At 48.2% G+C, this 22,500-nt stretch overlaps 1 protein-coding gene across 3 annotated transcripts in view; it reads right to left on the reverse strand.

Moving 5' to 3' along the window:
- Positions 1-22,500, reverse strand: part of pusl1 (pseudouridine synthase like 1) — a 46,060-nt gene that overhangs the window by 23,410 nt on the left and 150 nt on the right. For 2 of the 3 annotated variants that reach the window (XM_055659217.1, XM_055659215.1), the window contains exons 1-3: position 22,500; positions 20,166-20,223; positions 19,851-20,041 (exon numbers count right to left, since the gene is read on the reverse strand). The exon at position 22,500 is cut by the window's right edge. In XM_055659217.1, coding sequence (XP_055515192.1) covers positions 19,851-19,982 — 132 coding nt within the window. In that variant the 5' untranslated portion in view covers positions 19,983-20,041; positions 20,166-20,223; position 22,500. The remainder of the gene's footprint in view (positions 1-19,850; positions 20,042-20,165; positions 20,224-22,499) is intronic. The other variant, XM_055659216.1, reaches the window with a different exon arrangement.

Genomic DNA, 22,500 nt, shown 5'->3' on the forward strand with positions numbered 1-22,500 from the left:
AGAGAAGACTGTGACGTGGACTGGAGCTGGGAGTCTGTATTCCAGGGCAGGGAAACGGTGGGACTTTGCCAGCAAAGCACACGCTGCAGCCCCCCCCCCCCCCCCCTTTTCAGGGGAAATTTTAAAAATAGTTGGAAAAGGCAGAGATGATTTTCAAATGCTGGTGAGGAGATGAAGCGGCCTCACATTTTCCGTGGCCTCTCTTCCCCCCCATGCTCCACACGTGGCAGTGATCATCAGGCTGGGGGTGAAACTCTTTACTATCTGTGGCAACCTTTGTTGAGCCACCTGCGTCTAAGGTCTCGCTGTATCCGGTGACGTCGCTGGAACCTGCAGCCAGTGGCGCTCATCCGAGCTGCTGGAAGGGATGGAGTTACTCAAGACTCTTTTAGAAACATAGAAACATAGAAAATAGGTGCAGGAGGAGGCCATTCACCCCTTCGAGCCAGCACCGTCATTCATTGTGATCATGGCTGACGGTCCCCAATCAGTACCCCGTTCCTGCCTTCTCCCCATATCCCTTGACTCCACTAGCCCCTAGAGCTCTATCTAACTCTCTCTTAAATCCATCCAGTGACTTGGCCTCCACTGCCCTCTGTGGCAGGGAATTCCATAAATTCACAACTCTCTGGGTGAAAAAGTTTTTTTCTCACCTCAGTCTTAAATTACCTCCCCTTTGTTCTATTTTGAAGCGGGATTTTAAATTCGGTCAGATGCAACAACAAGGGGCAAAGTTGTGAGGCGCCTCGGGAGAGGAAGGGGAATGTAGAACGTGGAAGCGCACCGCGCGATGGGGCGGCACGGTGGCGCAGCGGTAGAGTTGCCGCCTTACAGCGCCAGAGGCCCACGTTTGATCCTGACCTCGGGTGCTTGTCCGTACGGAGTCTGTACGCTCTCCCCGTAACGTGTGGCTTGCCTCCGGGTGCTCTGGTTTCCTCCCACACTCCAAAGATGAACAGCTTTGTAGGCTAATTGGCTTCGGTAAATTTCCCTCCAGTGTGCAGGGAGGGGTTGCAAAAATGGGATTAACATAGAACTAGTGTGATGGCCGGCATGGACTCGGTGGGCTGAAGGGCCTGTTCCCATGCTGTGTCTCTAAACTAAACTCGAAACTCAATCAAGCCACGAGAATTGCCCAGAATTCTGAACAGGCAAGAGTTCTCTTAAATAATGCCACATTAACATCGGAAAGTACAGCAAAGGAACAGGGCCTTTGGTCTACAATGTCCTTGCCAAACGTGATGCCAAGTTAAATGAATCTTCTCTGCCTCTCCGGATGAGGAAATTATAGCACCCTTTACTACTTCATTACACCAAAATACCACACAGGAACAGGAGTGGGTCATTTGATCCTTTACCCGCTCCACCATTCAGTCAGTCTTGCCTCTCTCGTCCACTTTCCTGTTCACATATCAGCTGTCCGCCTCTGTACACACATCAATGGATCTCAGCAATAAAACAGACTCGAGAAAGTGGTTAAAAATAAAGGGGTATGAGACGTTTGCCTACTTTGGTGCCGGCATTGAGTAGAGGAGTCAGGAAGTCATGTTGTGGCTTTATAGGGCTTGGGTCAGTCCGCATTTGGAGTATTGCGCGCAGTTCTGGTCACGCCCATTACAGGAAGGATGTGGAGGCTTTGGAGAGGGTGCAGAGGAGGTTTATCAGGATGATAATTAGATGATTATATAGAGAGGTCGGACAGACTTGGACTATTTCCTCCGGAACATCAGAGGCTTAGGGAGACCTTCTTCTTTATTCCTGTCCATCGTCCATGTTTCAAATGTTTCAAATGTTGACATCGCTGTCATCGACCGTCCTGAAACGGACGTGAGGTTCCGGCGACACTCAGTGGGAGCCATCACTTGTCGCAGTAGACGATGGTGGTGGCAGAATTAGCTCGGGATACTTCCAGTTTACAGCCCTGCGACGTGGACACTTCTGCTAATGGGGCCTAGGGAAACCTGATAGATGTATATAAAATTATGAGAGGGATTATAATATTACAGATAGGGTAGACAGGCGGAACCTTTTTCCTGAGGCGGAACTGTCCGGGACTAGAGGGGATAGCTACAAAGTGAGAGGGACAAAGTATAAAGTAGATGAGCAAGGCAAGTTTTTGTGTACGTAGAATGGTAGATGCCTAGAACGCGCTGCCAGATGTGGTGGTGGAGGCAGATATGACAGTGGCATTTAAGAGGCTTGTAGATAGGCACTTGGATATACAGGGAACGGAGGGATATGGATCATGTGCAGACAGAGAAGATTAGTTTAACCTGAAGTGACAATCGGCACGGACATTGTGGGCCGAAGGGCCTGTTGCTATGCTGTATTAAGTTCAGCAGAAGGGTCCCAACGCAGAACATTCCTTCCACTGATGATGCTGTCTGAGCCTCTGTGTTCCTCTGGCTTCAGCGCTTCAAGCAGTCCGTGTGAAAGGTGCTGGGTCAGTTTGCTTGGGTGGGAGGTCTGGGAGGACCACTGTCCATGTCACCAGGAGGACCGGCCATCGTTTTTTATCCTCTGCTCAACACACGCGGGCTGAGGATCTGGAGCGGGGGCTTCAGCTGGTGATCTGAGTCAACTGACTAAGACTGAAAAGAGCAACAGGAAAGACAAAGGCAGATAAAAATGCTGGAGAAAATTCAGCGGGTGAGGCATCGATGGAGCGAAGGAATCTCGACCGGAAACGCCACCTATTCCTTCGCTCCATAGATGCTGCCTCACCCGCTGAGTTTCTCCAGCATTTTTACCTACCTTCGATTTTTCCAGCATCTGCAGTTCCTTCTGAAACAGTAAATACGAGGTATTTCTATCTGGTACTAGCTGCTGCCAAAGCCCCATGAAATACGTGGCCTCGTAACCATGTGAACAGTGCATGTGTGTAACACATGCAGGCATGGTTGGACTGAACTGCAACCTGTGAATGACTGACTCACATTCCAGCTTTTTCCTTACATCGGGAGCCCCATTATGTTTCCATTGGCTCAGCTCCCAAACCTACAGAAGGTCCAAACCCCACATGCAGTTGCGGCAGCAAAAAACAATTGGAAGCCACGCACAGGTTTACATGTGATATTGAGGTCTGGCGCCTTGCTAAATGTTGCGGTTGTTGCAGGAGGCCAAGTGAAAGGAGGCACAAGTAAACTGCAGACGCTAGAATCGCGATCAAAAACACAAAGTGCTGGAGGAATTCTGGTACTTCTTTGGTAGTTCAGGGGTCTTTTTCAAGGGACTGATTCCTGGGATGTCAGGACTTTCATATGAAGAAAGACTGGATAGACTCGGCTTGTACTCGCTGGAATTTAGAAGATTGAGGGGGGGGGGGATCTTATAGAAACGTACAAAATTCTTAAGGGGTTGGACAGGCTAGATGCAGGAAGATTGTTCCCGATGTTGGGGAAGTCCAGAACAAGGGGGGTCACAGTTTAAGGATAAGGGGGAAATCTTTTAGGACCGAGATGAGAAAAAAAAATGTACACAGCGAGCGGTGGGACCCTGGGACTCACTGCCAGGGGTGGCGGTGGAAGCAGATACGATAGTGCCGTTGATGAGGTTTTTAGATCGGCAGTAGACAAAAGTGCTGGAGAAACTCAGCGGGTGCAGCAGCATCTATGGAGCGAAGGAAATAGGCAACGTTTCGGGCCGAAACCCAAAGGGTTTCGGCCCAAAACGTTACCTATTTCCTTTGGGTTTCGGCCCGAAAAGTAGCCTATTTCTGTCGGGTTTCGGCCCGAAACGTTACCCATTTCCTTTGGGTTTCGGCCCAAAACGTTGCCTATTTCCGTCGGGTTTCGGCCCGAAACGTTGCCTATTTCCGTCGGGTTTCGGTACGAAACGTTGCCTATTTCCGTCGGGTTTCGGTACGAAACGTTGCCTATTTCCGTCGGGTTTCGGTACGAAACGTTGCCTATTTCCTTCGCTCCACACATGCTGCTGCACCCGCTGAGTTTCTCCAGCACTTTTGTCTACCTTCGATTTTCCAGCATCTGCAGTTCCTTCTTAAAACACTTTTAGATTGGCATATGGGCAAGGCAGGGGGAACGGAGGGATACTGATCATGCGCAGACAGGCAGAGGGGATGAATTTAATTTGGCCTCATGTTCGTCGCGGACAATGTGGGCCAAAGGGCTTGTTCTTGCCCCGTCCTGTTCTACGTCCGGTGACAATGCACAGAAGCTGTGGACTGACAGAACCTCAGAGACACTCAGCAAAGGCTGACTGGTGGCCACAGATGGAGATGAATGGAAAAGAACCTCGTTTCTTTAACAGGCATATCTTGGGCACAGTCATTGTGGGCCAAGGGCCTGTTCCAATGCTGTACTGTTCTATGGGTCGGTGTACACACTGTTGGAACAGTGAGTCTCGTTGCTGTCTAGTGGGAGCTGGCTGAGTGAGCTGGGGTGAACTACCATTTCTTCATTACAGCAGTGACCACACTTCAACGTTTCTTCAGGAGCTGCAAATCTCTTTGGGACTTCCTGGACCGCCACAGGTTTGCGGACTGCTAATAAAGTAGCGGGGCTGACTATCCAAGAGTGCTCTCCGCCCACAAAGGCCTAGTGAAACTGAAGCATTTCTGCCTCCCTTCTCATCTGTGGATCTATCAGTTTGTTTGCCAGACGTTTTCTAATATGACGCCACAATTTTCCCTTTTTCATCGACTGCTGGCCTGCCCATAAATCACAGTGGCAGCTCATCAAGGGGAAGAACCATTCAGCAAACTACTATAAAGAACACAACTGCATTCCACAATGATCAACTGTGGCGGGGGGAGAAAGGGGGGGAGAGAGAGAGAGACAGAGAGACAGAGACAGACAGAAAGAGAGCGGAAGAGAAAGAGTGAGATAGGAAAGAGAGGGAAAGAGAGAAGAAAGAGAGGGAAGAGAAAGGAAAAAGAAAGGGAGAGGGGAGAGAGAAAAAGAGAGAAAGAGAAAAATAGAGAGACAGAGAGAGATAGACACACACACACACACACACACACACACACACACACACACACACACACACACACACACACACACACACACACACACACACACACACACACACACACACACACACACACACACACACACACACACACACACACACACACACACACACAGCAGGAGAAAGTGGACACACTCAAAGTACAGGCCAGCACAAGGTCTAATCCATGATTATTCTGCCCCATCAAGGCTGGTTTTAATAAACTGTTTCTTCCAAAAGAATCTGTGAAATATGAAGTCTTGGTTATTCCCACACACAGATTCCATAAATGTGACTCATTGATCTGAATCCCACCATGAAGGTGGAAAGATTGTGCCAGGAACAACAGCCTCTGTCCTCTCCTGTCCCCTGCTCTTGTCTCTTCCTTCCGCGGGTCTGAGACCCTCAAGGCAGCCAGCGGGCCTCCAGCATATCATCCCCAGCACTGACCTTCAGAACCCCCCGGCTCTGCACGGCTACCTCTGTGCAACAGGTCTCAACCCCCAGTTCAGTTTTATTGTCACCCGTGTACCGAGGTACAGTGAAAAGCTTTTGTTGCGTGCTATCCAGTTCAGCAGAAAGACAATGCATTGTTAGAATCGAACAATTTACAGTGTATAGATACATGATGAATGAATAACGTTTAGTGATCATAGTTGCTGCAGGAGTAGAGATTTAAGAGTGTGGAGCGATTGTAATATGTGATTGTGACCCCAGCTACCAGGTGCAAAATTAAACAGACAAAGTCTGAAGAAGGGTTTCGGCCCCGAAACGTTGCCTATTTCCTTCGCTCCATGCAAAGAGTTGAACAATCTCCAATGTAGGAAATAGGCAACGTTTCGGGCCGAAACCCTTCCGGGTTTCGGCCCCGAAACGTTGCCTATTTCCTTCGCTCCATAGATGCTGCCGCACCCGCCGAGTTTCTCCAGCACTTTTGTCTAAGCCTGAGATTTTTCTCCTTCTGTGAGGGCTGGGTTTTGTTCCCGGTATCTCCTCTCTGAACGCCCACGAGAGAAGCTGGAGATGAAGATCGGCAGAAGTCCATAAGTGATAGGAGCAGAATTCAGTCATTCGGCCCAGCGAGTCTACTCCGCCATTCAATCACGGCTGATCTATCTCTCCCTCCTAACCCCATTCTCCTGCTTTCTCCCCCTAGCTTCTGACACAAGAATCTGTCAATCTGCGCCTTAAAAGTATCCATTGACTGGGCCTACGCAGCCGATTGGGGCAATGAAATGAATTCCACAGATTCACCAACCTCTGACTAAAGAATCTCCTCCTCATCTCCTTTCTAAAGGTATGTCCTTTTATTCTGAGGCTATGGCCTCTGGTCCTAGACTCTCCCCTTCAGCACTGCGGACGCCTGGAGCTATTGGACATCAGTCTTCCTCCACCGCCTTCCTCTCTGATCACGATCAACAGCATTGCCGCTGCTGCAAGGCCTTATCAATTCAACTGTGTGAACTCGGCTCGACACAAAATGCATTCTCAAAACACTTAAAATCCCATAGATTCCGGCAGCACCTTAGTGAGTGTCAGACCAGCACTTTGGTTGAAAGCAGACTTCATCCACGCACTGTGCATTACTGGGCAGAGTGCATGTAAAATACTTCACGGGATCAATATTTAATGCCGGCCTCGGTTTCCAGTTCACACTTCACTTGACATATTTAAGCAATAAGAATTTGGTGTGAATTGTGGCACAAATAGTCCGTGAATCCAGGGATATAATTAGAACAGTGTTGGGAATGGTTAAAGCAGACCCCACACACGTGACTGCATCATCCATGGCAATAAGCATCCCCTTGTGGGCCCGTCCCACTTAGGTGATTTTTTTAGGCAACTGCAGGCGACTAGTTTGTCGCCACATGTTCGCTGGTGGTCCCGGGAGTCGTCTCCTCAGCCGTGCAAAAAGTCGTAGCGGTTTTCTGGTCGCCGCTAATTTTTTAGCATGTTGGACAATTTTCGGCGACCTGGTTTTGACGCCAATGAGCATGGCTTGACTTCTCCTCACGTAGGAGCTGTCGTAGGTTGTCGCCAGGATGACGGCGGTTGTTGACGGATTTTCGGCGACCTGCGAAGACAATGACGGTCGCCGGCAGTTGCCTAAAAAAAATCGCAGAGTGGGCCAGGCCCATAAGGTGGAGAGACAAGAAACTGCACACGGTGCAACATGGAGCAAAGAACAAAGTTGTGGAGGAACTCAGCAGGTCAGGCAGCATCTGTGGAGAGAAACAGAGCTCTCTTTTCCAGCTTTCTTCTCCCGACTCCATCCAGTCTGGGGAAGGGCCCCCATACCTGAAACCTTGTCTGTCCATTCCCTCCACAGATGCTGTTTGAACATCTGAGTTCCTTCGGCACTTGATGTTCGGCAAAGAATCAGATCTCTTGCCCTCCACCCTCGGGCCATCCTTCTGATAACAAGTGGGAGAAAGCAGTGGGTGGGACTGGGGTATTTCCGGTCGTTGGAGAAAATGTTGGAGAAAATGTGAAAAAAATCACAATGGGTCAGTGGTTGATCGATTGGTAGGATTCGTGTAAAAGCAAAGTAACTCTCGAGGATGAAGAGATGATCGATCCACTTGATCCACTCCCCCTGTTCTTGGAGTTGTGGACAGTGATGGATGATCGGACAATGTAATGGACTATTGAACACAAACTGAGCAGGGACGCTGGTTGCTGATTAAGCCATTCTTGTGAACGTACAATCCAAGATGGCTGTGTATGTGTGTGTGTGTGTGTGTGTGCGTGCGTGCGTGTGCATGTGTGTGTGTGTGTGTGCGTCCGTGTGTTTGTGTGTGTGTGTGTGTGCGCGCGCGCGTGTGCGTGCGTGTGTGTGTGTGTGTGTGCGCACGTGTGTGCGTGTGTGTGCGCGTGTACGCATGAACGACGTCACAGAAGTGGATCTGCAATCACACGTTACAATCGCGCCACTCTTTTAAATCTCTATCTGGCACCAACATTCTGTACACTGTGGACGGCTCAATTGGAATCATGTAATTGTCTTTCCATTGACTGGTTAGAACGCAGAAATTGATTTTCACCGTACCTTGGTTCACGTTACAATAAAAACTAAACTCAATTCAAGCTATTTAGAACGGAGACGAGGAAACACTTTTTCTCACAGAGAGTGGTGAGTCTGTGGAATTCTCTACCTCAGAGGGCGGTGGAGGCCGGTTCTCTGGATGCTTTCACGATAGAGCTAGATAGGGCTCTTAAAAATAGCGGAGTCAGGGGATATAGGGAGAAGGCAGGAACGGGGTACTGATTGGGGATGATCAGCCATGATCACATAGAATGGCGGTGCTGGCTCAAAGGGCCGAATGGCCTACTCCTGCACCTATTGTCTATTGTCTATTCCAAAAACCATTATCCTTTTAGTGAAATAGTGCTCGCTTGCATGCAGTTTTAAATCCACTTTTTCTTTGTTGTGATCAGAGTCCCAACTGACTCCCCGAGTTGATTTGAAGATCTTGATTATTGCACTGGATGTATCTTTTCCATTCCGACACTTCCAGAACAGCATTTGGTGCACCAGTGTAATATCTTGGCCTTTTTACCCAAACCCAAAGCACAATTGTCACTGTGTGAGCAAGAACTGCAGATGCTGTATAAAATCGAAGGTAGACACAAAATGCTGGAGTAACTCAGCGGGTGAAGCAGCATCTATGGAGTGAAGGAAATAGGCGACGTTTCGGGTCGAGACCCTTCTTCAGACTCAAATTAAAGGACGTTTAAAGGATTCCAGAATTAAGGGACGTTCTTTTAGGAAGATGAGGAGAACTTTCTTCAGTGAATCTGTGGAATTCTTTCCCACAGACAGCTGTGGAGGTCAAGTCAGTGGATATTTTTAAGGCAGAGATACATAGATTCTTGATTTGTACAGTTGTCAGAGGTTATGGGGAGAAGTCAGCAGAATGGGGTTTGGAGGGAGAGATAGATCAGCCATGATTGAATGGCGGGGTAGACTTAATGGGCCGAATGGCCTAATTCTGCTCCTATTACTGATGACTGCCATAATGCATGAGTTAATCGTCCAGGACATCTTTCTTCTTGTGATGCCCGTCCCTTGCGGGCACCAGCTTTGGTTCGTCAGTTGATGACAACACGTGAACGGCCATGAGAAGCCAACTCCAGTTTTAGAGTGGGGTTATTTTAAATGCTGATAGTCAGAAAAATGGTGTGTTATGAACGATCGGCTATGGTTGTCATCGGGGAAGCAGATGTTTTAATAAAAATAGAGATTCATTTCCAAAGGTCAGCAGTTGGCTCGGCTTGCTGCTTTTGATGTGATTCAATCAGTCCAAATCTAAATCCAGTATTCTCACAAGACATCCTCGCGTTCAGTGATGCACTGAATCCCAGTGGATCCACACACACACACTACAATCATTAAGAATGGGCCACAAAGCATCCTCCACCATCATTCTCAACCCTTGTGCCGAACAAGGCTGCGTTCTCAACTCCTGACTAGATACTCCCAATACACTCGTGACTGCTCTGCCAAATCTTGCTCTGATTCCATTTCCAAGTTAGCGGATGACACCACGGGAGTAGGCCTGAACGCAAAACCACGATGAGATGGACAACTTAGTAACATGGCGTCAGGACAACAACCTCTCCCTCAACGTCAGCAAGACTGAACATTGGGGGACGGGGTGTAGTTCAAGCTTGTTCCATGTCAGTGGTGCTGAGGTGGACATGGCTGAAAGCTTCTCGTTCCCAGGTGTAGTATTAATAAATATTTGTCTGGCAGAAAATACAAAAGCTTAAAAGCAAGTACCATCATATTCAAGAATAGCTTCTTCCCCCCTGTTAGACTTAACTGGACCTTTCATATGCGAAGGATGAATTCCCAATCTTCCAATCTACCCTGTTGCGCCCCTTGCACTTTTCCTTCTCATCTGCACTTTCTGTGTAGCTGTAGCATTCTGTTTATCTTCTCTTTTGCATTACAGGTCCACCGCCGATCCAGCAACTGGTGGTCCTGCGCTTCCTTTAATCCAGACCAGATTACCAGAGCGTATTTAAAATTCCCGAAATTCCCTCGAAAATGTGGCGCCTGTTCCGGGTGAGGCGGCCAATCTCCGCCGATCCTTCTCTCCAGAGATGCTGCCTGTCCCACTGAGATACTCCAGCTTTTTGTGTCTCCTTCATCGGGACTTCCGCGGATCGAATTTGCCTCCTGGGGCCGGGGCTCTGGAAATTTGCCTCCTGGGGCCGCTCGGCCCGGCCAGAGACGGCAACTCCGTCCCCATCCCGAGGCCGGGGCTCTGGAATTTCAGCCGGGCCAGAGCCAGTAGATCCGTTTCCCCATAGCCGACTTTGCGCGGGCCGATATCTCGGTCCCTCGGCTGCCTGGGTCAACCGTTCCGGTACCGTTGGACTCCTCCCGGAGGCCGTGACCTCTGTTGGTCCGGCAAAACGGATATTCCAGAAAGGCCCTGGAACCAAGGACGCCGGAAGTGTGTTGGTGGACCTGTACCTGGTGGTACGATTTGCATGGATAGTAAGCAACGTCGAGTAAAGGTGCCTATAATAAACTTCATATATAATCCCATTAATCAATACTTCAAACTAGTGGAACTTCCTATAGACTAGTGGTTCCCAACCTTTTTTTGGCCATGCCCCACCTAATCACCTCTAAAATCCTGATGCCCCCCCTTGCTTTCCCTTGAGAGAAAACGGAGGAAATAGATATTATAAGGGTAACTTAGCAAAAGCTCTTTGAATCGCATTTCTAAATCCAATTCAATAAATAAGGTTCTCCCATGACCTCGCACTCTTCGTGCGACGTACATGAAGAGCGATGGCGCGGTGATTATGTAATAACTACACAATAAAGACCTTTTTTACCCCAAAAAAATTATTTACTCAAAATAACATCTGAAACATAAACTATATATGTTTACCTGATGGAAAATCCAAAAAAAAATTGAAAATTTGGACCCAGACCTCCTCAGTCACGCTCAATTGCCCCCCTTAAAAATCAAATTGCCCCCCTGTGGGGCGTACGCCCCACGTTGGGAACCACTGCTATAGACCATTAGGTGCAGGAGTAGAGGCCATTCGGCCCTTCGAAGCTGCACCGCCATTCAATGTGATCATCCCCAATCTGTACCCCGTTCCTGCCTTCTCCCCATAATCCCCTGACCCCGCTATCTTTAATAGCCCTATCTAGCTCTCTCTTGAGAGCATCCAGAGAACTAATAATGAATAATGGATGGGATTTATATAGCGCCTTTCTAGATACTCAAGGCGCTTTACATCGCATTATTCATTCACTCCACAGTCACACTCGGTGGTGGTGAGCTACTTCTGTAGCCACAGCTGCCCTGGGGCAGACTGACGGAAGCGTGGCTGCTAATCTGCGCCTACGGCCCCTCCGACCACCACCAATCACTCACACACATTCACACGCAGGCAGAGGTGGGTGAAGTGTCTTGCCCAAGGACACAACGACAGTATGCACTCCAAGCGGGATTCGAACCGGCTACCTTCCGGTCGCCAGCCGAACACTTAGCCCATTGCGCCATCTGTCTCCACCGCCCTCTGAGGCAGAGAATTCCACAGACTCACAACTCTCTGTGAGAAAAAGTGTTTCCTCGTCTCCGTTCTAAATGGCTTACCCCTTATTCTTAACTACTCGCGACCATGACTTCATCTAAAGAAGAATCACCTAAAGTTCTTTTGAGAAATTGTATCCCTATTTTTCCAAGAAGCTGAAAGTCATATTGTCTAAAAAAAATGGAAATGGCTTACTTTAAAAGGTCTAAAGCATGTCCATTTTGACTGACTGAGAGGCATGTTTCTGTGATGTGCTTTGAATTAAATTGAATTAAATCCTTTATTTGTCATTGCTGCTGTTCCATGTTGTGTATCTTCAGCACCACAATTCCAAATTCATTGGCCGAGTAGCATTTTTTGTTGGTGTGCCTTTCGTACCTTCATTCCAGCTTTGATTTAGAGGCTGCAGCTTTTTTGCAGCATGCCTGTGGTTTGGCTGGACTTCCACACCAGGCAGGGGGCAGCTTCCCGTCAGCTCCGCTGTCTCAGCACACGTGCAGAGGGGACGATTTACCACCTTGCCACCGCGAGGCTTCCCCGAGGTTTTATTTCCCGTGACCCGACTTCAGCTCATTCCTGGACTCTGAGCTCAGCTCGGATTCCTCAGCTCCGAGCACCATGCCTTGTTAAGCCAACCTTGGAGGCATCCACAACTGCTCCCCTTCTGGCCATTCTCCAGACACTGCCTGCCCTATTTATTCTCAGTCCAACCCGTAGTTTAGAGACACAGCAGTTAGGGAGGCATGGTGGTGCAGCGGTGGAGTTACTGCCTTACAGCGCCAGAGACCCAGGTTTGAGCCCGACTACCGGTGCTGCCTGTATGATGTCTGTACCTTCTCCCCGTGACCGCGTGGGTTGTCTCCGCTTTCCTCCCGCACATCAAAGGCGTTATAGGCTTGTAGGATAATTGGCATTGGTAAAATTGTAATTTGTCCCTGGTGTGTAGGATTCAAGATTCAAGAGAGTTTATTGTCATGTGTCCCAGATAGGACAATGACATTCTTGCTTTGCTTCAGCACAACTGAATATTGCAGGCATACATAAATACAGAACAGATCAGTGTGTCCATATACCATTGAATATATATATATATATATATATATATACACACACATAAATAAGCATATAAAGTGCAATAGGGTATTAAAGTTCAGATTTTTGTTTGAGTTGAGTTTAATGGCTGTGGGGAAGAAGCTGTTCCTTAACCTGGATGTTGCAGATTTCAGGCTCCTGTACCTTCTACCTGAAGGTAGCAGGGAGATGAGTGCGTGGCCAGGATGGTGTGGGTCCTTGATGATGTTGCCAGCCTTTTAGAGGCAGCGACTGTGGTAGATCCCCTCGATGGTAGGGAGGTCAGAGCCAATGATGGACTGGGCAGTGTTTACAACTTGTTAGTGTACGGGGTGATCGCTGGTCGGCACGGACTCGGTGGGCAAAGGGCCTGTATCCACACTATACATAATCGATAGTCTAAAGCAAAGAAACAGGCCCTTCGGCCCAACGAGTCCACACCTGTTTACACTATTTACTCGTGTTCTACTTTCTCATCCACTCCCTACAGCTTATGGCAGCCAAAACCCACAAACGCGCACGTCCTTGGGACGTGGGAGTAAACCGGAGCACCAGGAGGAAACCCACGCGGTCACAGGGAGAATGTGCAAACTCCACACAGACAGCACCCGAGGTCGGAGTTGAACCCGGGTCTCTGGCGTTCTACCAGCTGCGCCCCTGTGCTTCCCCTCTTCTCAACCCTCTATCTGAATCTGTGTGAAACATGCAAATACAGGGCAATTGCTGCCACTCCATGCCTTGTTCACAACTCCAGTTCCCTTCTCACTCCACGCGAGGCCCAACCTCATACCCTCTGGTTCATATGTAGCTGACTGCACCTTAGTAAAACCCAGCTACAATACAGATGTGGCTTCCGTACCTCGGTCTTCATAATACGTTAGAGAGGGAACATAAATCTAGTTGAAGAAACCCAAACGACCGGATATTAACCACACCATGAACAAAAGGTAAGAACAATTGGCAACAACAATGGAGGAGTAAATGATATTATTCAGGCAACGTTTTGCGAAAAGCATATGGGAGCCAGAAAGATAGCCAGGAAGTCAGTCATGTTGCTGTTTTATAGGGCTTTGGTCCGGCTGCATTTGAAGTATTGTGTGCAGTTCTGGTCCTCCCATTACAGGAAGGATGTGGAGGCTTCAGGGAGGGTGGGGAAGAAGTTCTTTTCAGAATGACGCCTGGATGGGAGAGTATTAGCTGGAAGGAGAGGCTGGATAAACGTGGATTGTTCTACCAGGAGTGTCGGAGTCGCAGGGGAGACATAATAGAATCATATAAAATGAAGGTAGACAAAAGTGCTGGAGAAAGTCAGCGGGTGCAGCAGCATCTATGGAGCGAAGGAAATAGGCAACGTTTCGGGACAAAACCCAAAGGAAATAGGCAACGTTTCGGGCCTATTGTCTATAATGCACTGTGACATGAAAGTGGCAATGCCTGCGGGATGTCTTGTGGGCAGAAGGGCCTTGTTCCTGTACTCTACCTGTGCTCTACTGTTCCCTGTATGAAGGAAGCTGGGGGCAAATAGACAAATGGCGATTAAAATAGCGAGAAGGTGGCAAAACAACAAAGGATCCTTTGTTGGGGTTATTTCTCTGTGAAGCAATGTGCCTGATGGTTTTCCAAATGCGTGGTCAGTGCAGGCTGCTGCAGCCAGAGAAAGCAAACGCCCACATTGTAGGAACATTGCGGGAGGCCGCGGCTGCAAGTGGTGGAAGGTCAGCCCATGGGTGTGATTGGCAAGAAGCCAGCAGCCACCCAGCTCGCTCTTGCCGAGCGGACGGACAGCTCGCGCTCTTCTGCAGAACAAGCACCCAGAGGCATCAACGGATGTTTCTGCAGGATTTATGTAGGAAGGAGCTGGATGGTTTAAACCGAAGATAGACGCACACATGAAAAAGCTGGAGTAACTCAGCGGGACAGGCAGCATCTCTGGAGTGAAGGAATGGGAGACGATTCGGGTCTGAGGAAGGGTCTCGACCCGAAATGTCACCTTTTCTCCAGAGATGCTGCCTGATCCACTGAGTTACTCCAGCTTTTTGTGTCTATCTTCGGTTTAAACCAGCATCTGCAGTTTCACCCTACACACAGATCGCCCACCACAGCTTCGTGTTCGATTTGCACGCTTGTAACACAATGCTGGAGTAACTTAGCGGGTCAGGCAGCATCACTGGAGAAGAGGAATAGGTGGCGTTTCAGATCATGTCTGAAGAAGGGATCGACCCGAAATATCGCCTATTCCTTCTCTCCAGAGTTGCTGCCTCACCCACCGAGTTACTCCAGCATTTTGCGTCTATCTGTACTGTTCTATGATCCATATGATGTCTGTGGATGATGTGAACATGATGCAGACCAGCTACCACTGTCTTCATAGACCAGAGTCACAGAGTCTTGGCCAACGGCGAGGAAGTCCAAGATGCCTGGACCACAGAGCACACTCATATGCACACACTCACTCACACTCACTCACTCGCAAGCACTTGCACAAGTGACCAGAGTTATGCCTTCAATATGGCTTCTGAAAATGGATCCCGACCCGAAACATCGCCTGTCCATTCCCTCCACAGATGCTGCCTGGCCAGCTGACTTCCTCCAGCACTCTGTGTTTTGATCCAGACCCCAGCATCTGCAGTTCCTTTTGCCTGCGGACTTTCGGTACGCTGTGAGTCGGTCCGTGGAAGGACGTGGCATTGTAGTCGTGAGGACCGTGACGTCCCACAGCGACCCAGCTTTTGTAGTTGCAGCTAATTCAACCAGTATGAAACCTAACCCAGAATGAGCCTCCCTTAGTAATCATTCATCTGATCCTTCTCTTTCACTTAAACCAAAGACATCGTACGCTGCTAACAACAAAGCTGAAACCACACCACTCAATCCAACTTTCCTGAATCAAAGCAAAGGGTTGGCAGTCAGCCTGCAATTATAACATGAACAGGGACCAAGTGAGTCAGGAGTGTTTAATTGTCATATCTACTGACAATTGGCCGATGACATTCCTACTTGCTGCAGCAGCACTACAGGCCTGTAAACACAATACACACCAATAACATATAATTTAAAAATTCAATAAAGTAAAGAGCCCCCAATACCAGTGGAAATAAAATACAAGAAGTTTGACACAAAATGCCGGAGTAACTCAGGAGGTCAGGTAGCATCTCTGGAGAGAAGAAATAGGGGATGGTTCGGGTCGAGACATTTCATCAGAGGAGAGGGAAACTAGAGGCATGGGAAGGTTCGGAACAAAGCAGAGTTTGCGACGATGGCTCAGGAAAGGTGGAGCCCACAATGGTCCATTGTTGGCTGAGGACAAGGTGATAACGAAGGAATACAAACGGCAAACACGCAAACTCCTCAGTGCAGCCAAAGACAGAGCAGAGTTGAGGTTAGTGTCGTGTTGTGTTGTTGGGAAGAAGCTATTCTTGAAAGTAAAAGGGGGTGGTGAATCTGTGGAATTCATTGCCACAAAGGGCTGTTGGATATTTCTAAAGCGGATTTGGACAGATTCTTGATTGGTAAAGGTGTCATGGGGTTATGGGGAGAAGGCAGGAGAATGGGGTTGAGAGAGAGAGAGAGAGAGAGAGAGAGGGATAAATCAGCCATGATTGATGGCGGAGTAGGCTTGATGGGCCAAATGGCCTAATTCTGCTCCGATAACTTACGAAGCTATGAATGTGGTGATCACGGCTCCTGTACCTTCTTCTCGATGGTAAGAACGAAGCGCAAGCGAGGCAATAGTGGTGTGGGTCTTTGATGATATTGGAAGCCTCGCGGTAGTGGAGCCTCGGCAGCCTCGGCAACAGTGGAGCCTCGGCAACAGTGGAGTACAAGCGGTGAACTGCAGGTAAGCATTTACTATAGCTGCCAGCACAGCGGGCCCTTCTTCTGGACCCGGGCTGTCTATCCTTGCAGCCGGGGGGGGGAGGGAGGGTGGGGGGGGGGGGGGGAAAGGAGGGGGTTATTAGGAGGGGGTCGGAAGAGGTCAGGGTGTCGGTGCCGCGCGGTCAGTGACTTGTGGGTGGGTGGAAACGAGGGGAGCAGACTGTGCCCAGAGCCTTGGCCCCGCTTCACCCATTGCCCCGTGTGTTGGCGCTGCCGATCCACAGCCCTTGACAGTGCGGCCCACAGAGGGAGACGGGGCGGAGGGCTGCCGTGGCCTATGTAACCTCCTGACATTCATGGGCACACACGGGGGGGGGGGGGGGGGGGGGGGAAGAGTGGGGGCTGTCCCGAGGGATGCGCTCCTTCGGCCTCTTACACCTTGGTGCTTGGGTTCAGAGCAAAGATACTAGAGCATTTGGCTCTGAGCGTTTAGTCACCCCAAAAAATAACCCCACAATAATATTGCAATCAAATTGCTCTGATTTTGTGTTTGTTTAATTTAGTGAAGGCTTATTGAGATGGTGCTGTTTGGACACGACAATCAATGCGGCTATTAGTCGCGGATTGTAAAAGACGCTACACCATGAGATAACACCAGTTTAAACCTGATATCTTCCCGCTATCAATGACAGCACCTACAATTATTCACAGCGCAAAAATGATAATTTCTGGGGTTTGTAACAGGAAAGAAAGTACGCGTTTCATGTGTTAACAGTGTATACCAAGGCCGCCATGTCCTCCACATGGATTGAGCTGCTCCGTGCGTCACGCCCTTTGACCCGATGACCTTACGTGCAACCCCCCCTATAACATCCTTCCTTTTGCATTCCAGGTGCCTATTTATAAAGCCAAGTACAGATTCGATGCGTCTTTTTGGAAAGCAGCTGCAACAGCTCATTCTGCCACTTGCACAGATTTCAAGGTTTAGCATGATTACATTTATGGAGATGCAAGAGACTGCAGATGATGGAATCTAGAGCAGAACACCAAAGTGCTGGAGGAACTTGCATAGCCGTGCATAGTTCCTTGAAGGTGGAATCTCATATAGATAGGGGGGTAAAGAAAGCTTTTGGTATGCTAGCCTTTATAAATCAGAGCATTGAGTATAGAAGCTGGGATGTAATGTTAAAATTGTACAAGGCATTGGTGAGACCAAATCTGGAGTATGGTGTACAATTTTGGTCGCCCAATTATAGGAAGGATGTCAACAAAATAGAGAGAGTACAGAGGAGAAATTTACTAGAATGTTGCCTGGGTTTCAACAACTAAGTTACAGAGATAGGTTGAAAAAGTTAGGTCTTTATTCTCTGGAGCGCAGAAGGTTAAAGGGGGACCTGATAGAGGTCTTTAAAATGATGAGAGGGATAGACAGAGTTGATGTGGACAAGCTTTTCCCTTTGAGAATAGGGAAGATTCAAACAAGAGGACATGACTTCAGAATTAAGGGACAGAAGTTTAGGGGTAATATGAGGGGGAACTTCTTTACACAGAGAGTGGTGGCGGTGTGGAATGAGCTCCCAGTGGAAGTGGTGGAGGCAGGTTCATTGGTATCATTTAAAAATAAATTGGATAGGCATATGGATGAGAAGGGAATGGAGGGTTATGGTATGAGTGCAGGCAGGTGGGACTAAGGGGAAAAAAAAAATTGTTCGGCATGGAATTGTAGTGTCGAGATGGTCTGTTTCCGTGCTGTAATTGTTATATGGTTATATGTTATAACTCAGTGTGTCAGGCAGCAGCCGTGGAAAGAATGGACAGACAAACATTTCTTCAGACTTCCAACATGAAATGTTGTCCTTCCATTCCCTTTAGACTTTAGACGTACAGCACGGAAACAGGCCCTTCGGCCCACCGAGTCTGTGCCGACCGGTGATCATCCTATACACTAGCACTATCCTACACACTGTCACCAACAGTTTGCCACGTAATAATGAAAGGAAAGACATTAAGCTAGGACTGCCAGTACACTGAGATCACCCCATGTATACCTGGTACATTCTTAGAGTCATACACCTTGGAAACAGGTCCTTCGGCCCAACCATTCTATGCTGAGCAAAGTGCCCAATCTACGCTAGTCCCATTTATCTGCCATTTGGTCCATATCCCTCGATCCCCGAGACCACACCTGGAGTATTGAGTACAGTTTTGGTCTCCCAATCTGAGGAAAGACATTCTTGCCATAGAGGGAGTACAGAGAAGGTTCACCAGACTGATTCCTGGGATGGCAGGACTTTCATATGAAGAAAGACTGGATAGACTCGGCTTGTACACGCTAGAATTCAGAAGATTGAGGGGGAATCTTATAGAAACTTACAAAATTCTTAAGGGGTTGGACAGGCTAGATGCAGGAAGATTATTCCCGATGTTGGGGAAGTCCAGAACTAAGGATCACAGTTTAAGGATAAGAGGGAAGTCTTTTAGGACCCAGATGAGAAAATCATTTTTTACACAGAGAGTGGTGAATCTGTGGAATTCTCTGCCACAGAAGGTAGTTGAGGCCAGTTCATTGGCTATATTTAAGAGGGAGTTAGATGGGGAACCTTGTGGCTAAAGGGATCAGGGGGTTTGGAGAGAAGGCAGGGATGGGATACTGTTGGATGATCAGCCATGATCATATTGAATGGCGGTGCAGGCTCGAAGGGCCGAATGGCCTACTCCTTCACATATTTTCTATGTTTCTAAACGTTTTCTATCACATACCTGTCCAGATGTCTTTTACATGCTGTTACTGTACCTGCTTCAACTACTTCCTTTAGCACCTCCATGTACCCACCATCATGTGGGTGGAAAAGTTGCCCCTCCGTTTCTTATAGAATCTTACCGCTCCCACCTTAAACCCACGTCCTGTTTCTTAATCCCAATCGATTCCCCTCATACACCATCGTAAAGTCAAAATATCGTAAGCCGAAGTCAAGGAGCATCTGTACACCTCTACAAGAGCAGCGTTAGCCTCCTGTGCTCCAAGGAATAAAGTCCTAACTTGCCCAACCTCTCCTGACAGTTCAGGCGATCAAGTCCAGGCAACATCCTCGTAAATCTTCTCTCCACTCTTTCCAGCTTAACAACATTCTTCCTGTTTAAGAAGGAACTGCAGATGCTGGAAAATCGAAGGTAGACAAAAGTGCGGGAGAAGCTCAGCGGGTGTGGCAGCATCTATGGAGCGAAGGAAATAGGCAACGTTTCGGGCCGAAACCCTTCGGGTTTCAGCCCGAAACGTTGCCTATTTCCTTTGCATGTACACTAGAACTATCCTACACACACACAAACACACACATGAGGGACAATTTACAATCTTACTGAAGTCAATAAACCTTCAAACCTGCAGGAAACCAGAGGAAAAAAACAGCGCTGTCACGGGGAGAACATACCGTGGTCAGGTTTGAACCGGGGTCTCTGGCGCAGTGAGGCAGCAACTCTACCTCTGGCTCCTCTTCCTTTCTTCTTCGCACCCTACACCAGTCTGAAGAAGGGTTTCGGCCCGAAACGTTGCCTATTTCCATCACACCATAGATGTTGCCTCACCTGCTGAGTTTCTCCAGCACTTTTGTCAACATTCTTCCTGTAGCAGGGTGACCAAAAATGAACCTCGTAATTTGGATGGTACTGACCTCAGAATTAAAAAAAAAATTCCAATGCATCTTTTGGCTGATGGTGGGCTAGCTAAACTTTACATTTTCACTTACCTCCAGGTGATTCTGAACCCCGGCAACAGGCTGGTGTGAAGGGGTTTTCATGACTCCACTGTCAAGAATGGAATAAAGTATTGGTGTTTGTTTTTTTTTTAACATGGATAACAAAAGTAATGTACAATGAAGAATATAAATTCATTAGTTCATAAGCGATAGATGAATGAGGCCATTCGGCCCATCAAGTCTACGCCACCATTCGATAATGGCTGATCTATCTCTCCCCTCCTAACCCCATTCTCCTGCCTTCTCCCCATAACCACTGACACCCGTACTAATCAAGACATGTGTAGGAAGGAACTGTAGATGCTGGTTTACACGGAAGATAGACAAAATGCCCGAGTAACTCAGCAGCTCAGGCAGCATCTCTGGAGACAAGGAATAGGTGACGTTTCTGGTCGTGATCATTATGTTATACATTGTCATTAGGACCCAAATGGGACTCATTGTTAGAGGAATGGAAACTAATTCAACAGTAGATAAATAGTTTGATAGAATGAAAGGATATGGAGTCGGAGCAGAAGATTGGACTGCTTTGTGAAACAATGGATGCTTACTTAGAAGAACACAGGTGTGTGCAACTGTGACGTTTCAGACACTTAGACAGGTACATGGATAGGAAAGGTTTGGTAGGATATTTTCCAGGTACAGGCAATTGGGACTAGCTTGGTTAAGCTCGTTCTTCAGACCTGGGAAGGAAGGTCCCAAACCGAAACATCACCCATCCTTTTTACTCCAGAGATGCTGCCTGACCCACTGAGTTACTCCAGCACTTTGTGTCTATCTATGTCCACACCACTGGGTTGGGTTGTAAGCCGCCCAAGCGGAACATGAGGTGCTGTTCCTCCAATTTACATTTGGCATCACTCTAGCAATGGAGGATGAGAGGGAATCTCATTGAAACATATAAGATTGTTAAGGGTTTGGACACGCTAGAGGCAGGAAACATGTTCCAGATGTTGGGGGAGTTTTTTTTTGGCCTTCCATCACAACAATGTGATGGATGTTTATGTAAAATGTAAATTATGTTGTGTCTGGGGTCTATTTGTCTGCAATGTATGGCTGCAGAAACGGCATTTTGTTTGGACCTCAAGGGGTCCAAATGACAATTAAATTGACTATTGACTATTGAGTCCAGAACCAGGGGCCAGTTTAAGAATAAGGAGTAAGCCATTTAGAACGGAGACGGGGAAACACTTTTTCTCACAGAGAGTGGTGAGTCTGGGGAATTCTCTGCCTCAGTGGAGGCAGGTTCTCTGGATGCTTCCAAGAGAGAGCTAGATAGGGCTCTTAAAAATAGCGGAGTCAGGGGATATGGGGAGAAGGCAGGAACGGGGTACTGATCGTGGATGATCAGCCATGATCACATTGAATGGCGGTGCTGGCTCGCAGGGCCAAATGGCCTACTCCTGCACCTATTGTCTATTGTCTCCGACTAAAGAAATTTCTCCTCATCTCCTTTCTAAAAAGAACGTCCTTTAATTCTGAGGCTGTGGCCTCTAGTCCTAGACTCTCCCACGAGTGGAAACATCCTCTCCACATCCACTCTGTCCAAGCCTTTCACTATTCTCACTGCACCCCTGGACCCCTCTGCTGTACAACACTCCCCAGAGCTCTACCATTCACTCAGTGAAGGCAACACTGCATTGTCTTTGGCCGTGCTGAGTTTGCGACTGTGGGCCGAATGGCCTACTCCTGCACCTATTGTCTATTGAGGAGGCCCAGGACAGAAAGGTCGGAATGGGAATGGGAAGGGGTGTTAAAGTGATTAGCAACCGGGAGATCCAGCAGGCCTTGGTGGACCGAGAGCAAGTGTTGGGGCGATGTTTATTTTAGACCACGGCGGGGATCGGCTGTGAGGAATTGTCTTAGAAACATAGAAATTAGGTGCAGGAGGGCCATTCGGCCCTTCGAGCCTGCACCACCATTCAATGATCATGGCTGATCATCCAACTCAGTATCCCGTACCTGCCTTCTCTCCATACCCCCTGATCCCCTTAGCCACAAGGCCACATCTAACTCCCTCTTAAATATAGCCAATGAACTGGCCTCAACTACCCTCTGTGGCAGAGAGTTCCAGAGATTCACCACTCTCTGCGTGAAAAAAGTTCTTCTCATCTCGGTTTTAAAGGATTTCCCCCTTATCCTTAAGCTGTGACCCCTTGTCCTGGACTTCCCCAACATCGGGAACAATCTTCCTGCATCTAGCCTGTCCAACCCCCTAAGAATTTTGTAAGTTTCTATAAGATCCCCTCTCTCAATCTCCTAAATTCTAGAGAGTATAAACCAAGTCTATCCAGTCTTATGGCCGAGGTGGCGCCTTCCACCCACC

The sequence above is a fragment of the Leucoraja erinacea genome, chromosome 30 (genome assembly GCF_028641065.1).
Source record: "Leucoraja erinacea ecotype New England chromosome 30, Leri_hhj_1, whole genome shotgun sequence".
NCBI classification, from domain to species: Eukaryota; Metazoa; Chordata; class Chondrichthyes; order Rajiformes; family Rajidae; genus Leucoraja; species Leucoraja erinaceus.